The sequence below is a fragment of the Psammomys obesus genome, unplaced genomic scaffold, assembly GCF_907164565.1.
Source record: "Psammomys obesus unplaced genomic scaffold, mPsaObe1.curated_primary_1811, whole genome shotgun sequence".
NCBI lineage: Eukaryota > Metazoa > Chordata > Mammalia > Rodentia > Muridae > Psammomys > Psammomys obesus.
In genome coordinates, this window is record NW_026585894.1 from 22,199,387 (window position 1) to 22,217,571 (window position 18,185).

Below are 18,185 nucleotides of genomic sequence, written 5' to 3' on the forward strand. Positions count from 1 at the left end.
GCTACTGCTGGGAACTATAAGGTAAATTTCTGTGTTTTCTGATGGTCATAGATGACCCCTGTGAAAGGATTATTTGGCCCCCATGGGGTTCACAACCACAGTTTAAGAACCTGTGAGCTATACCCTAGAAAGATGAATCTCATACATCTTACTTTCTCTAATGACATTTAACCTTTAATAGTTTAACATTTAACATTTAATAGTTACATGTATGTTGAAATAAAAATGTCATGCATAATGCCTATCAATGTTTATAAGAATGGATACTTGTAGGGAGCAGGCGAAGCCCTAGGTAAATGTATATTGCTTTACATGACAATGTTTATGTCAAGGACCAATGTCTCATTCCCACAGGAATAGCATAGCCTTCCTTGGTTGAGACTCAGAGGAACACCAAAGGCTTTGTCTGGTCTATCTTAAAATGTTGATAGAATGTACAGAAAATGCCACTGTAGCTTTATTTTCCCTCGGATATTTATGGCCAAAAGACTGCTCCCCTATAGAGGGTGATCCTAACGAGATTAGCTAAACTGCATCCTTGTTCAACTGCATGTAATAAGCTTGTTCAGCGTTACACAAAAACAAAAAACAAAACAAACAAACAAAAAACAAAACAACACACACACACACACCTCTCCATTCAACCATTCAACTGTTATATAATAAACAGACTGAAATTGTCATAAGGGCTGCAGCTTCTCCATCATAGAGCCCAGTACACCTGATCCCAACTTTTCTGTATGTTTTTGTTTGTCCTCTCACTCCCTCACCACTCCAGTTGGAACAATCACCACCTCCAAGACACAACAAGTACTTCTTCACCTTATAGCCATAGGTGATTTACGGGATGCCTACCTACAAATAAACGCTTGCACATATGGCAGAATTCAGTCTCAGATAGGCTTTCACTGTATGATGTGACAAAACAAAACATAATAAAGCTCTACCCCAACTCTGCTGATTTCTATAGGGTCAGTCTAAGCTTGCTTTTGTAAAAAAATTTTTGAGAACTTCAAACACAAGTACTGCCATTTACATTATTCTACCCACAACTTTTTTGCTTCAATCTCAAACTAATAATCTCTTCTTTAATTATTATTGTTAATCTATCATTAATGTTACATAGTCATATTACATATATAAAATAATAGTAGTATCTCTTTATCTCTGTGTGTGTGTGTGTAACTTACTGAGTCTATTTAGTATTTCTCACATGTACATGTGTCCACTGTTGACCACTTGGGATTGAAAAAGATATGCAAGAACCCAGCCTTAGAGGAAACTGATTCTCCCTCACAGTAGCCATATTGTTGAGATTGCATAGGTATATTTTCTCTGTCATGTTTAAGGGCCTCTGTCTAGATAAACTTTATTTAATACTAAAAAACAAACAAACAAACAAACAAATATGTGGACCTCTTGAGGACTAGACTAGACTAAGGTTAAACGCTCATGAAAATGTCACCATGCTATGATAACTGTTAAACATAGGGGAAATTTTAGAAATCTTTCCTTTATAAACAGTTAAATAGTGACTACAGGGTGAATTCCCTCCTGGTTTCCGGACATCTTGGACGTTCAGGAATACTTTAATGAAGCCCCTACAGATAGATCTGGCTCTTACTTGCTTAACATGCTAATCAATTCAGCTCCAGTAGACTGTCTTCAGTATTTCATCATTTCCAACATGTAAGAACTATGGCAGAAAGTATATGTTTCTAATTCCTCCAGTTATCATAGACTAGAAAACTTTATCCAGAGTAAGTCAGAGGTCAATGAATGAATTACTTTAAGTCCTCTTTCAAGAGCTCATCACAAACTCTTAACACACTGAAGTCCTCTAATGAAGCAAGACTAAGCTCCTGACTGGCAATTATAATGATGGAAACTTTTCCCATGCGTGATCTGGTAGTACCATTAATATTGAACTTTAATAGGTCAGTTAACGTTGTACAGTCATTAAGATGTTACACATGCTCTAGAGCAGTGGTTCTCAACCTGTGTGTCACAACCTCTTAAGGGAGTCAAATGATCCCTTCGCAAGTGTCACCCAAGACCATGGGAAAACACAGTTATTTATGTTGCAATTCTTAACAGTAGCAGAATTACAGTTATGGAGTAGCAACAAAAATAATTTTATGGTTGGAGTCATTACAATGTGAGGAACTGTATTAAAGGGTCACAGCGTTAGGAAGGTCTAGAAGTTGTTGAAGACTAAATTTATCAGTTTATATTATAGCACAAACATAGATATTCATGTTCTAAAAGATTTTCACTTATAATAGAAATGGTGACCTTGGTCACACACATTAATGCATGCACACACACATATGTATATATGCCCTTCATCAAAAAAGCAATATTATTTATGAATTACTTCTCTGTCTTATAACAAGAATATTTTTCCCATTTGAAAACAACAGCTTTTTCTAGATCCCACCATTTGCCTGCAAATTTCATGATTGCCTTGTTTTTAATTGCTGAGTAGTATTTCATTATGTAAATGTACCACAATTTCTGTATCCATTCCTTTGTTGAGGGACATCTGGATTGTTTCCAGGTTTGGCTACATCCTAAGTGAGGTATCCCAGAAGCAGACAGACACACACACTTACAAGTGGATATTAGACACACTTATAAGTGGGTATTATATGATAAACATACCAAAATCTGTACACCCAAATAAGCTAAGCAAGAAGGAGGACCCTGGGTAAGATGAACAATGTTCACTCAGAAAGAAAAATGGGATGGACATTGGAAGAAGGAGAAAACAGGAAACAGGACAGAAGCCCACCACAGAGGGCCTCTGAAAGACTCTACCCAGCAGTATATCAAAGCAGATGCTGAGACTTATAACCAAACTTTGGGCAGAGTGCATGAAAAATTTATTTTGGCAGATTTATGAAAGAAGGGGGAGATAGGAAGACCTGGAGAGGACAGGAGTGCCACAGGAGAGCAACAAAACCAAAAATATGGGCCCAGGGTTCTTTTCTGAGACTGATACTCCAACCAAGAACCATTAGTGTATATAACCTAGAACCCCTGCACAGATGTAGCCCATGACAGCTCAGTAGCCAAGTGGGTACCCTAAGGGGTACAAAGAATGTCTCTGGCATGAGCTCAGTGGCTGGCTCTTTGATCACCTACCCCTGAGAGGGGAGCAGTCTTGCCAGGCAACAGAGGAGGACAATGCAGCCAGCCCTGGTCAGATCTGATAGGCTGGGGTCAGATGGAAGGAGAGGAGGACCTCCCTTATCAGTGGACTGGGGGAGGGGCCTGGAAGGATGTGAGGAAGGGTAGATGAGATTGGGAGGGAATGAGCTGGGATACAAAGCAAATAAACTGTAATTAATTTTAAAAATATAAAAATTAAAATTATAAAAGAAAAAATGTGATAAAAAGATAATTTTCTTGCAGATATACATTTTAATTAACAAGTGCAAAATATTCAGTGAATATAGCAATTAGTATGCATTTCTATACATAGATAAAATAGTTAAATAGCTCTTCTGAATTCTGCTGGTTTTAATCTACATGTGAAACTATGCAAAATATACTTTTATGCTTTTCAATTTTAGCCTTCTGTTTTTAAATTTTCTAAAATAAACAGGTCTATTTAAAAAAAGATAATTTTCAGGTATATGTGGATATGTGTGTATATGCACACACATAAGTAATAGCAATTTAAATCTTCACCATTTGCCTGACCTCTCATTTTAACATAAGTAAAGAAAATGAATAATAAAATGACTTTAAGGATCTACTTTTTTCTGGAGAATATCAATAAGCTTAGGAAAAAAATTAGTATAGCTAATTTATTAATATGTCCTCTGAAAAGTATCATGAAGGATGAAAGTTAGAACCTCCAATGAACTCTTCATATTTGCTTAAATCACATGGCTTTTTAAAGTCCCATCATATGATTCCACCTTTATAATGTGGTTTACCATTTCTTTTCCACTTTAGGTTTCTGGGCCAAAGCTAAGGATATATTCCATTCAACAACATTGAACAACATGCTCTGACACACAGAAAACCCCAATCCAGTCATGGGTGATAGTAAAGCCAAGTCCCAGAGCCTGGGAGTCTCTTCACATTTGTATTCTTACTCTACTGCTGATGGAGGTCACACTTCTAGCACTTGGGGCTGGTGATCTCTGAGTGCCTGGGATTCCACCATTGCTGTAGCTGCTTTTCGGTGTTCCTTGTCCAGCCTCCTGGTTAATGAGATCTGATGAAGTGGTGCTTCCCCTAAATGATAAGACAAAACACACTCCAACTTAGACAGCCACAAAAGATACAGACCAGGAAATGTTTATGAGGAACACAAATCCCACCAAGTTCACTAGGGCCACACTGGACCTACTCAGGAGTTTACAAGGTACCTTCTTCAAAGATCTGCAAAAGTTCACTGGGTCGCTATGCCCCACATCCTGATTTGTATAACTCCACTGTCTTTTATTAGCTTCCCCTTACCTTTCCAATTTTATTTCTCAGTTTTCATCAGCACACTCAGCTGTTCCATAGCTCTAAACTGACGAAATCTACATGTACATCTAAGTCATTTGCTTCCTGTGTCCCCACAGCTTTTTAATTCTCCACCCATGTATCTGTGGTTATTGTCTGGTATTCTAATTCCTAAACATGTGTCAATCTTGAAGGTATTCCTATTATCTGTGGGCCCCAGTGTCTTCCTTAGTGCATCTTCCAGCATCTTTCAACATCTTCCTTGGTGCAGAGGCACTAACTATACTTAAACAATCGTTAGAAATTATATTATATTATATCATATCATATCATATCACTTCGCATTGCATCACATCACATATTATATTATATCATATTATATACTCATATGTTATCATATATCATATATTAACCATCAAATATAATATTATCATATATCATCATATATTATATATTATATACCCTATATCATATATCTCATATACCATAAATTCTTATTTCTTAGTCTAACTCACAGTGTATAACAAGTATGCTATGAAATAGTGACACTGGACAAATGGACTTGAATCACATTCATGTTTGAGAAAATTATTTGAGTCTATTCAGTGATGAGAAAAGCAATTCCTGCACAAGATGTGCACAGTGTTCTTTTCCAGTATAGTGTCACCAGTGAGTATAAAATTCAGACAAATTAGAATTCAAAAGAAATATTTGTCCCTGGGTAGAGGGGTGTTCTCTGCTGAAGAGAAATGGCAGAAGAGGAGTGGATCTGAGATAAGGGGGTGGAGTGGGAAATGGGAGGAGTGGACAAAGGGAAAATGCAATCGGGATGTAATGTATGAGAGAAAAATACATTTAAAAAATTCATTGTTTTTTTTAATTTTTTATTAATTACACTTTATTTATTTTGTATCCCCCCATAAGCCCCTCCCTCCTGCCCTCCTGATCCCACCCTCCCTCCCATTTCTGCAGAAATGCCACTCCCCAAGTCCACTGATAGGGGAGGTTCTCCTCTCCTTTCTGATCTTAGTCTATCAGTTCTCATCAAAAGTGGCTGCATTGTCCTCTACCGTGGCCTGGTAAGGCTGCTCCCCCTTCAGGGGGAGGTGATCGAAGAGCAGGCCAATCAGATTATGTCAGAGGCAGTCCCTCTTCTCATTACTATGTAACCCACTTGGACACTGAACTGCCATGGGCTACATCTGTGCAGGGGTTCTAGGTTATCTCCATGAATAGTCCTTGGTTGGAGTATGAGTCTCTGCGAAGTTCCCTGTGTTCAAATTTTCTTGTTCTGTTGCTCTCCTTGTGGAGACCCTGTCCTCTCCAGCTCTTACTATTCCCCACTTCTTACATAAAATTCCATTCACTCTGCCTGTCAGTTGGCCATCAGGCTCAGCATCTGCTTTTACAGTCTGCATGGCAGAGGCTTTTAGATGCCCTCTGTGGTAGGTTCCGAGGTTGTTTCCTGTTTTCTTCTTCTGGCTTTCAGAAGCCCTTTGTAGAAGTTTCCTAGGTTGTTTCCTGTTTTCTTCTTCTTCTTCTGATGTCCATCCTCTTTGCCTTTCAGGATGGGGATTGAACATTTTAGTTAGGGTCCTCTCTCTTGCTTAGTTTCTTTAGATGCCCAGATTTTAGTGGGTTTATTCTATGTTGTATGTTTATTTGAGTGAGTATATACTGTGTGTGTCTTTTTGCTTCTGGGTCAACTCACTCAGGATGATCCTTTCCAGGTCCCACCATTTACCTGCAAATTTCATGATTTCCTTATTTTTCATTGCTGAGTAATTGTCCATTGTATAGACGTACCACAGTTTCTGCATCCATTCTTCAGTTGAGGGGCATCTGGGTTGTTTCTAGCTTCTGGCTATTACAAATAAAGCTGCTACAAACATGGTTGAGCAAATGTCCTTTTTGTGTACTTGAGCCTCTTTTGGATATATGCCTAGGAGTGGTATGGCTGGGTCCATTGTTTGTTTGTTTTTTTAATTTCATAAACTTTATTACAAAAATTTTGCAAATAAAAATATTACATAGCAAAATTAACCAGACCCAAACGCTGTACAGATCAATGAACTTCTTCCATACTAGAATCGGAATTTGGAATAGAAACTGTGAAACTTTACATTAAAATTAACAATTTCAATATCAAATATATAAAAAATTCATTCTTATTTTATTTGTAATCCTCAGTGAGTCCAAATTTGGCTAGTAAACAAAACTATATCAAATTGTGCTTTCAATTATTATTTTTGTAAGCTGTAATAGTAATAATATAACTAATAAGGTATACCAACAATTAACAGTGATTAGGGATTATAGTTGAGTCAACTTGAGGGGAGAACAAATGGAATAAGAAAAGAATTTTGCTTTCTGTTTTATTCTTTAAGAAGTCTCACTATTTAGCTGTGGTTGGCTTAGAACTCTCAGAGATCTGTCTGACTCTGCCTCCTAAGGGCTGGCATTATAGTTGTGTGCTAGCACACTGGGCAAAGAAAGAATTGTAACAATGTTTGAACCTACATATGTTATTACCAGAAAATAAATCTGGCAAAAAAGGAGCAGGCAATGACCATCATAGCTGCCAACCACAACCCCTGAATACATTTTCTGCCTGGGTACTAGAAAAGTCACCAAAACAAATGATTCCCTGAGGGACATCCTCGGCTACCATGCACACAGCAGCAATATTTTATGTAGTTCAGGTCTTCACCAGTTTCTGTTTCCTCAACATCCCTGAAATAAAATTTCTATTTTATTGATGAGAAAAATGAGTCTTACAGATGTTAAATATGAGTAGGGCATAATATTCCCTACCAGTACTCCCAGTATTTCAGGGTCTGAGGCAGGGAAATAATGAGTTTGAAGCTAGCTTGGACTATGTAGTGGGAACTTACCATAAAACAAAAGAAGAGAGACAGAACACTCATTCTTATTCTTTCTGACTAAATAGTTTTTCCTCCTTGTCTGGGGATCAGCAAAAAGGGGGAAGAGGGAAGGCACTGGAAGCAAATAAGGAGAATATGTGATGACATGTATGGTTGAAATTTTTACAATAAATGGTTACCTTGTCTGCTACATAAAATAAAATTATTAAAAGAGCCATTCTATATGCATATGCTACTGCATCACCATGCTGTCACAAAGTTAATACCTGATGAAGGGCTTTAAAAACAGTATTGTACATCCACCCCAAAATAATTTATTCTGCTTTTTCATACTGATATCATGTCATTTCACTCATATCAAATATTCCAAGCTGGAGAGTTCTGCATTAATGAAATGCACTAGCAAGAAAGGACAAAGGAACACCAAACTGCAAGTTAGTTTATTGACATTTCACTAGGGAGTTTGAGAAAACTTCTATATAGCAGGCTTTGGATAGCATTTAGCAATTCTGGCCTCCTCTTTCTAGAGATAACTCCAAATTACAATGCTATGGACATAGCTCAGGGTAGTTTATGAATGTGTTTGTTGATTTTGACAGAATAACCAATTTTCTGTTTTAATTGCTTGACGTGCTTTAGAAGTCTAAGTTTGGGGGACAATTTTCTTGGACCCTCCTACAACAGACACTGCATTGTGACAGCAGCTAACCACATTCATTCTTATCCATATGCTTCTGTTCATCTCAGAGATCTTATTCAGTTTAGGAAGAGATCAGACCACAGACGTGATCCTCAGAACATTATCCTAAAACACCTCTCCCTACTGTTTTAGGAAAAAAAATTCTTTAAAAAAATTTGATGGTGAGTCATGCAAAAAGACCTCAAGAAATTACAAACAAAGGTATTCATGTGAATATTTGTGCTTCTATCTGTGTTGAAGGCCTTCCCAGATCTAAGCAGTTTTGATATATTTTCCATCATGGTTTCAACATGGCTGAAAGCAGAAGTCCTATTTACTGCAGAAGCTCTGGCAGTTGGTTAATCAGAATGATGACATTTAACAGGATAACCTTTAATAAGGGGAAAATTTTTCTTGTGATCTTAAGTCAGCTAGTGGAAATTATTGTTGCCAACAGCATTAGCTCTGAAATGACATACACTTTCACATTTGTCCCTGACATTTACTGCGAGTCTCTCAAAATATTTCCTTTTGGTTGATTAAACTAAGAAAAGGTTTAGTCTAAAGAGGCACAGAACTTTAAATAATTAGGTGCTAAGTGTTTTGATGTTATTTAAAATATAACATAAATACATGGACCTTTGCCACTTAAATAAGAAGATGATAACATCTGTTTCAAATTTAGAGAAGTTTGAAGGCCAATTAAGGAAGCTCCATTTTTGATTCAGATATCATGTTGCCATGATTTGAATACATATTAGAAACTAGTGGCAACAAATGTTAGCTAAAGTGGCTAAGTGGAAACTGGCAAGAGGAACATACATTTGACAGGGTCTGTGGGGCTTAGTTATACTGGGTCACTGAGGGATACATTATCTAGATTAGAAGAGTCTCGCCTATTTATTTATTTGTTTGTTTATTTAGTTTTGGGTTTTCAAGACAGGATTTCTCTGTGTAGCCTTGGCTGTCCTGGACTCTCCTTGTAGACCAGCTAAGCTGATCTCAAACTCACCTGCCTCTGCCTCCACAAGAGTTTGAATTACAGGCATGTACCACCATGCCCTGAAGTCTATTTGAATTTATAAAATATACCTCAAAAAGCCTACTCTGTTGTTTTGTCTAATTCCATGAATCACCAAATTTTGATGATGCCTTTGAGATATATACATTTGTGTACAAAGGATGTAAAGATAGGACAGATACAATAATATAATATATTGCCTTTCTGGTTTATATAATGCTCTTCCAGGTGGTATGTAGGAAATCATTTTCCGGTACCCACCCTTTCTAGAATCGCTGACAGAGTTGAGGCTCCACTGCCTGGTTAAATGAGTATTTACAGAGGACACAATTAATTTAAGAGCCACTAACACAGAGACAAAGGCATAATGCATGGTACCACAAAGAGAATGCAGGATATTCCCTCTGAGCCTTATAAGCTTTTCTGTTCTTTTTTTTAGTTATATCAGATATGAAGTGAATATATAGAAAAGATGAGATAAAGAAGTTATATGCAAATAAAATAAGTCTGATGAACGAGAAAGAAATATCAAAAATCTGAAAAAAAGAAAAGGGGGAAAGTTTAAATGCAGTTCTTTCCTCCAGTCTTTGGTGACCCTAAATGCTACATCTTTAAACTGACTTAATGTAAGATAAGACTTGACACCATATGTCACATGTGAAACACCACACTGCATACTCTGAGCACACAATCAACAAATCAGCATGTTTTAAAACTGCCTGGCTAGAAACCATACAATGGAAAAAGACAGTATCTTCAACAAATGGTGTTGGCCTAACTGGATGTCTACATGTAGAAAAATGCAAATAGATCCATATTTATTATCCTGCACAAAACTAAAGTCCAAGTGGATCAAAGACCTCAACATAATACCAGACAAAATAAATCAGTTAGAAGAAAAATTGGGGAAGAGCTTTGAACTCGTTGGCACGGGAGACAACTTCCTAAAGAGACCAACAGCCCAGGCTCTAAGATTAACAATCAATAAATGGGACCTCATGAAACTGAAAAGCTTCTGTAAAGCAAATGACATTGTCAGAACAAAACAACAGCCTGCAGACTGGGAAAGGATCTTTACCAACCCTATATTCAATACAAGGCTAATATCCAGAATATATAAAGAACTCAAGAAATTAGAAACCAACAAACCAAGTCATCCAATTTAAAAATGGGATACAAAGCTAAATAGAGAATTCTCAATAGAGGAATATTAAATGGCAGAGAAACACTTAAAGAAATTCTTAACATCCTTAGTCATTAGGGAAATGCAATTCAAAACAACTATGAGATTTCACCTTACACCTATCAGAATGGCTAAGATCAAAATCTTTTTTTTATTAATTACACTTTATTCATTTTGTATCCCCCCATGAGCCCCTCCCTCCTCCCCTGCCGATCCCACCCTCCCTCCCCTTTCTGCATGCATGCCACTCCCCAAGTCCACTGATAGGGGAGGTCCTCCTCTCCTTCTTTCTGATCTTAGTCTATCAGTTCTCATCAAAAGTGGCTGCATTGTCCTCTACTGTGGCCTGGTAAGGCTGCTCCCCCCTCAGGGGGAAGTGATCAACGAGCAGGCCAATCAGATTATGTCAGAGGCAGTCCCTCTTCCCATTACTATGGAACCCACTTGGACACTGAACTGCCATGGTCTACACCTGTGCAGGGGTTCCAGGTCATCTCCACAAATAGTCCTTGGTTGGAGTATGAGTCTCTGGGAAGTTCCCTGTGTTCAAATTATCTTGTTCTGTTGCTCTGCTTGTGGAGTTCCCGTTCCCTCCAGCTCTTACTATTTCCCACTTCTTACATAAAATTCCATTCACTCTGCCCATCAGTTGGCCATCAGGCTCAGCATCTGCTTTGACAGTCTATACTGCAGAAGCTTTCAGAGGCCCTCTGTGGCAGGTTTCAAGGTTGTTTCCTGTTTTCTTCTGGCTTTCAGAGGCCCTCTGTAGCGGGTTCCGAGGTTGTTTCCTATTTTCGTTTTCTTCTGATGTACATCCTCTTTGCCTTTCAGGATGGGGATTGAACATTTTAGTTAGGGTCCTCTCTTTTGCTTAGTTTGTTTAGATGTACAGCTTTTAGTGGGTTTATTCTATATTGTATGTTTATATGAGTGAGTATATACCGTGAGTGTCTTTTTGCTTCTGGGTCAACTCACTCAGGATGATCCTTTCCAGGTCCCACCATTTACCTGCAAATTTCATGATTTCCTTATTTTTCATTGCTGAGTAATACTCCATTGTATAGATGTACCACAGTTTCTGCATCCTCCAATCTTAAGTGACAATGCATGCTGGAGAGGATGTGGAGAAAGGAGAACCCTCCTCCATTGCTAGTGGGAATATAAACTTGTACCACCACTTTGGAAATCAATCTGGTGCTTTCTCAGACAATTAGGAATAGCACTTCCTCAAGATCCAGCTATACTATTCCTAGTTATATATCTAAAATATTCTCAAGTACACAACAAGGATTTGCTCAACCATGTTCAGAGCAGCTTTATTTGTAATAGCCAGAACCTGGAAACAACCCAGATGGCCCTCAACTAAGGAATGGATACAGAAATTATGGTACATTTACACACATTTACACAATGGAATACTACTCAGCAATGAAAAACAAGAAAGCATAAAATTTGCAGGCAAATGGTGGGATCTAGAAAAGATCATCCTGAGTGAGGTATCCCAGAAGCAGAAAGACACACATGATATATACTCACTAATAAGTGGATATTAGACATATAATATAGGATAAACTTACCAAAATCTGCACATCCAAAGAAGCTAAGCAAGAAGGAGGACTTGGGTAAGATGATCAATCCTCACTCAGAAAGAAAAATGGGGTGGACATCAGAAGCAGGAGAAAACAGGAAATAGGACAGGGGCCTACCACAGAGGGCCTCTGAAAGACTCTACTCAGCAGTGTATCAAAGCAGATGCTGAGACTCATAACCAAACTTTGGGCAGAGTGCAGGGAATCTTAGGAAAGAAGGGGGAGATAGTGAGGCCTCTAGGGGACAGGAGCTCCACAAAGAGAGCAACAGAACCAAAAATCTGGGCCCAAGGTTCTTTTCTGAGACTGATACTCCAACCAACAACCATTTATGGAGATAACATAGAACCCCTGCTCAGATATAGCCCATGGCAGCTCAGTGTCCAAGTGGGTTGTCTAGTAAGAGGAACAGGGGCTGTCTCTGGCATGAGCTCAGTGGCTGGCTCTTTGATCACCTCCCCTTGAGGGGGGAACAGCCTTGCCAGGTCACAGAGTAAGACAATGCAGCCAGTCCTGATGAGACCTGATAGATTAGGATCAGATGGAAGGGGAGAAGGACCTCCCCTATCAGTGGACTTTGGGAGGGGCATGGGAGGAGATGTGGGAGGGTTGTTGGAATTGGGAGGGGATGAAAGAGAGGGCTAGGGCTGGGATACAAAGTGAATAAAGTGTAATTAATATAAAATAAAAAGTTAATTTAAAAAAAGAAATATGTACTTACACATTAAAAAAAAAAACTTCCTGGCTGGTTCCAATACACAGAAAGAGCTAGAAAACCTTGTGCTAAATTGCTCAGTAAGTTCCTTACTCTCAGACATGTGCTCATCTGCATTCATCCCTTCCCATGTACCACCATGCTTCCTATTTATCATAGTACTCACATGAAAAGTGCTGAGCTGTCCACATGGTGAGTATGATAAATAAGTATATATTTATTTTCTGGTTTAGTGAGTGACTAAGAGATAGAAAGGTTCGGCAAAATGATCTTGTTCTCTGGATTGCGTATTCCCATATAATATTTTTGTGAGTAGCAAACTAAGAGTAATTTCTCATTTTTAGGCTAATGACAAAAAACAAAAAAGTAACTTATGATACATAAATATTACATGAGATTCATATATCAATAACAAAAAATTAGTGTTAGAGAGTAGGCATACCCTTTCACTTATGTTTTATCTGTGCTGCTTTCTTTCTCTAACAAGAAAACTGAGAAGTTGAGATAGAGAATTAATGGGTCATAAAGTCAAACATATTAGCTTGAATATATGTACGAATTCACAGAGATGTATAAACACAGAGATATGCTTGTCTACTACACTTAAAAATCAAACTGTTTGGAGAGGCAAACACACTTCAAATGAATAAGTTCTAAATTGGTTATAAATACAACAAATAAATAAGTTTCTGGCTACAGAATATTTGTGGTAATCTAGACCACATTTGTCTCCTGCTGATAAGTATATGAATGAATCCACATCTCTCTGTCTGCTCCAACGTTATCCTCATTTCACTGCATCAAGATTCTGTCTTCTTAAGCCCTCAATTATCTGACAATGTTGTTTTAGGCTTCTTATGACAGTTTGTGGCTTTGATTGCCCATCCGTTGCTTTCATTAAAGAAGGATCTACTTACTCAAAATACAAAAATAGGAATTAGTAAACCTGATGCTAGGGCAATTGTGGCACAAAGCTTATAGTAATAACCAAATAATAACTGTTTTGACTTAAGGCCCAATCCATAGATGGAAATCATCCCTGACACTGCTTGGGTGTCCAAGGACCAGATTTGATAGCCCAGAAACTTAGGGTAAAACCAAGTAATACTAGTCTTTAAAAAGTTAAAAAAAAAAAAAAAACAAACAGTGATGAAATTATCCCTAATGATACTCTGCTATACTCATAGATCAGTACCTAACTGAGCCATTATTAAGAATACTTCATCTTTCAGTAATGGGAACAAATACAGAGACCCACGGCCAAACACGTAGAAACAGAGAAAAATCTTGGAAAATTCAGCCCTGATAGTTTCTGTTTTATCTTATTATATCTTATCTTGCTATGTTTGATTGTTATCTCTTAGAAGCCTCTTTTCTTCTAATTAGAGAAAGAAAACGAGTGGCTCCACATGGGAGGGTGTGTGTGGAGAAAGTGGGAGGAGTACAGAGAGGGGAAACCATAATCAGGATTAATCTGTTTTCAATAAAAAAAAATAGGTATTAGTAGACATGAACAACTGTAAACAAAAGCATGGAAACCAGCTGAAGCTAACTTTTCTTCAGAAGACAATCCTTCTGTGTCTCAAAACTATCACACACACACACACACTCACTCACACACAGAGATAATTTTTGAAAGTGTGTTGTGGTTGGTGTCTGTGTGTATGTAGGTCAGCAGACAATCTTGAGTGTCATTTTTCAGGTACCATCTTCTTGTTTTTTTGACAGTCTCTCTGTGGCGCTGCACTCAATGTAGGCCAGCCTGGCTGGCTATGGGGCCCCAGGCATAAACCTATCTCAGCCCCTCCCCATGTGCATATACCACAATTTCCTAATATTTTACGAGTGAAATATCAGCATGAAACTCACGTGATCTATACCCAACACGCACATGTAAATTTATGGAATAAAATTCACACATTTGTAGAGACACAATATACATTTTTAATTTTTTTATTCTTTTACAATTTATTCATTATATATCTCCATTGTAGTTCCCTCTCTCAGTTTCTCTCAGTCCCCCCCCTCTTCATCCTTCTATGTCCCTTCCCCTAATCTACTAAAAGTACTCCTACACTGCCATCTGCCCATAGCTTATCAAGTCTCATCAGGACTGCCTGGATCCTCTTCCTCTGTGGCCCAGCAAGGCTGTATTGCCAAGTGCAAAGAGCAGGCAACTGAATTCATGACAGGGACAGCCCCTGCTCCCCTTACTTGGGAACCCACATGGAGACTAAACAGAAAATTGGCTACATCTGAGCAGGGCTCTAAGTCCTCTCCTTGCATGGTCCTTTGTTGGTGCATCAGCCTCTGCAGGACCCCCTGGGCTCAGATCCTTTAGGTTTGTTGGTGTCCTTATGGGGCTCCTATCCCCTCTGTGTTCTTCTACCCCCTTTCTTCCTTTAGACTCCTTGCACTCTGCCCAAAGTTTGGCCCTGAGTCTCAGCATCTGCTTAGGTACCCTGCTGGATGAATCCTTTCAGAGGACCTTACGTAGTAGGCTCCCATCCTGTTTCTTCTCTTCCACTGCCTCTGATGCCTATCCTGTTTCTTCTCTTCCACTGCCTCTGGTGTCTATCCTGTTTGTCATCATGAATGAGACTTAAGCATCCTCCCTAGGGTCCTCCTTAGTGTTTATTTAGGTCTGTAGATGGCTAGCCTATGTAATACAGTTAATATCCACTTATAAGTGAGTATATACCATGCCTGTCTTTCTGTTCCTGCGTTATCTCACTCAGGATGATCTCTTCAAGTTCCATCCATTTGCCTGAAAATTTCATGATTTCCTTGTTTTTAAATTCTAAGTAGTATTCCATTGTGTAGATGTAGATGTACCACAATTTCTTCATCCATTACTCCATTGGAGAACATTTAGGTTATTTCCAGATTCTGGCTATTAAAAATAAAGCTGATAGGAACATAGCTGAGCAAATGTCTGTGTTGAATAGTGGGTCATCTTTTGGGTATATGTCCAGGAGTGGTATAGCTGGATCATGAGGTAGAACTAGTCCCAATTTTCTGAGAAAGCACCAGGTTGATTTCCAAAGTGGTTGTACAAGTTTGCACTCCCACCAACAATGGAGGGGGATTTCCGTTTCTCCACATCATCTCCAAAATGTGTTGTCACTTGAGTTTTTGATCTTAACCATTCTGATAGATGTGAGATGGAATCTCAGAGTTGTTTTGATTTGCATTTCCCTGATGACTAAGAATGATGAAAATTTCTTTAATTGTTTCTCTGCCATTCCATATTCCCCTGTTGACAATTCACTGTTTAGCGCTGTACCCCATTTTTATTGGATTATTTGGTTTGTTGGTGGCTAATTTCTTGAGTTCTTTAAATATTCTGAATATTAGTCCTCTATTGGATGTAGGGTTGGGTAAGATCTTTTCCCAGTCCGTAGGCTATCATTTTGTCCTGTTGATTGTATCCTTGCTTTATAGAAGCTTTTCAATTTCAAGAGGTCCCATTTATTAATTGTTGATCTTAGAGCCCGTGCTGTTGTTTTGTTCAGGAATTTGTCTCCTGTGACAATGAGTTCAAAGATCTTCTCCACGTTTTCTTCCAACAGATTTAGTGTGTCTGGTTTTAGGTTGAGATATTTAATCTACTTGGACTCTACTATTGTACAGGGTAATAGATATGGGTCTGTTTGCATTTTTCTACATGTGAACATCCAGTTAGACCAGGACAATTTCTTGAAGATACGATCTTTTTTTCTATTGTATGCTTTTGGCTTCTTTGTCAAAAATCAAGTATATGTAGATGTGTTTATTTCTGTGTCTAAGATTCAATTCCATTGATCCTCCAGCTTTTCTATGCCAGTACCATACAATTTTTATTAACGTTCTTCAATAGTACAGCTTGAGATTAGGGATGGCGATATTTCCAGAAGATCTTTTATTGTGGAGGATTGTATTAGGTATTCTGTGTTATTTTTTTGTTTGTTTTCTATATGAATTTGAGAATTTTTCTTTCATAGTCTGTAAAGAATTTTGTTGGAAATTTCATGAGAATTACATTAATTCTGTACAGTACTTTTGGTAAGATGGTCATTTTTACTAGTTAATCCTACTGCTCTGTGACCATGGGAGATCTTTTCATCTTCTGATATCTTCTTCAGTTCTTTTCTTCAGAGACTCAAAGTTCTTTTCACACAAGTATTTAACTCCCTTGGTTAGAGTTACACCGAGATACATTATTTTATTTGTGGCTATTGTAAAGGGTATTGTTTCTCTAATTTCTTTCTCAGCCTATTTATATATATATGGGGGTGCTACTGATTTTTTAGAATAAATTTTATATCATGCTACTTTGCTGACAGTGTTTATCAGCTTTAGGAGTTTCCTGGTAGAATTTTTGGGGTCACTCAGGTATACTATCATGTCATCTGCAAATACTGATAGTTTTACATCTTCTTTTCTGATGTAAAATACCATCTTCAATACCCTTGATTTCCTTTAATTTTCTTATTGCTCTTGCAAGTACTTCAAGAACTATGTTGAAGAGATATGAAGTAGGCAGCCTTGCCTTGTCCTTGATTTCAGTGGCACTGATTTAAGTTTCTCTCTGTTTAGTTTTATGTTGGCTACAGGTTGCTGTATATTGCCTGTACTATGTTTAGGTAAGTGCCTGTAAATCACTGATCTCTCCCGGACTTTAAAAATGAATGGGTGATGGATTTTATTAAATGCTTTTCCAGCATCTAAGGAGATGATCTTGTGTTTTTTTTTTTTCTTTCAGTTTGTTTATATGGTGGATTATGTTGATGTATTTCCATATATTGAACTCTCCCTCCCCTATAACTGGGATGAAGCCTACATGGACATAGTGGATGATATCTTTGATGTGTTCTTGGATTCGGTTTATGAATATTTTTTTGTCAATGTTCATAAGGGAAAATGGTCTGAAATTGTCTTTCTTTGTTGGGTCTCTGTGAGGTTTGGTATCCATGTGACTGTGGCTTCATAGAATGGGTTTGGTAATGTTCCTTCTATTTCTATTTTGTGGAATAGTTTGAAGAGTATTGGTGTTAGCTCTTCTTTGAAGAACTGGTAGAATTCTGAGACGAAACCATCAAGCCCTGGGCTCTTTTTGGATGGGAGACTTTTAATGACTGCTTCTATTTCCTTGGGATATATATGGCTATTTAAATCATTTACCTGATCTTGATTCAGCTTTGGTAAGTGGAATCAATCAAGAAAATTGTCCATTTCATTTAGATTTTCAAATTTTGTGGTTTATAGGCTTTTGAAGTAAGACTTAATGCTTGTTTGGATTTCCTCATTGTCTGTTGTTATACGTCAATTTTCATTTCTGATTTTGTTGACTTGGATCGTGTCTTTCTACCTCTTATTTAGTTTGGCTATCTTGTTGATTTTCTCAAAGAACCAGCTCTTGTTTTCATTGATTTATTTGTTTCTAATTTATTGATTTCAGCCCAGAGTTTGATTATATCCACCTGTCTACTCCTGTTGGGTGTGTCTGCTTCTCTGTTTTTCTAGGGCCTTGTGGTGAGCCATTAGGTTGTTTGTATGTAATGTTTTTAATTTCTTTATGAAGGTACTTAGTGCTATGAACATTCCTGTTAGCACAGCATTCATTGTGCCCCATAAGTTTAGGTATATTTTTACTCCATTTTCGTT

At 37.9% G+C, this 18,185-nt stretch overlaps 1 protein-coding gene across 6 annotated transcripts in view; it reads right to left on the minus strand.

Annotated features, from left to right (window-relative positions):
* Sytl5 (synaptotagmin like 5) overlaps nucleotides 1-18,185 on the minus strand; it is a 356,529-nt gene that overhangs the window by 51,519 nt on the left and 286,825 nt on the right. For all 6 annotated transcript variants that reach the window (XM_055599625.1, XM_055599630.1, XM_055599624.1 and 3 more), the window contains one exon: nucleotides 4,110-4,251. In XM_055599625.1, the coding sequence (XP_055455600.1) occupies nucleotides 4,110-4,251 (142 nt within the window). The remainder of the gene's footprint in view (nucleotides 1-4,109; nucleotides 4,252-18,185) is intronic.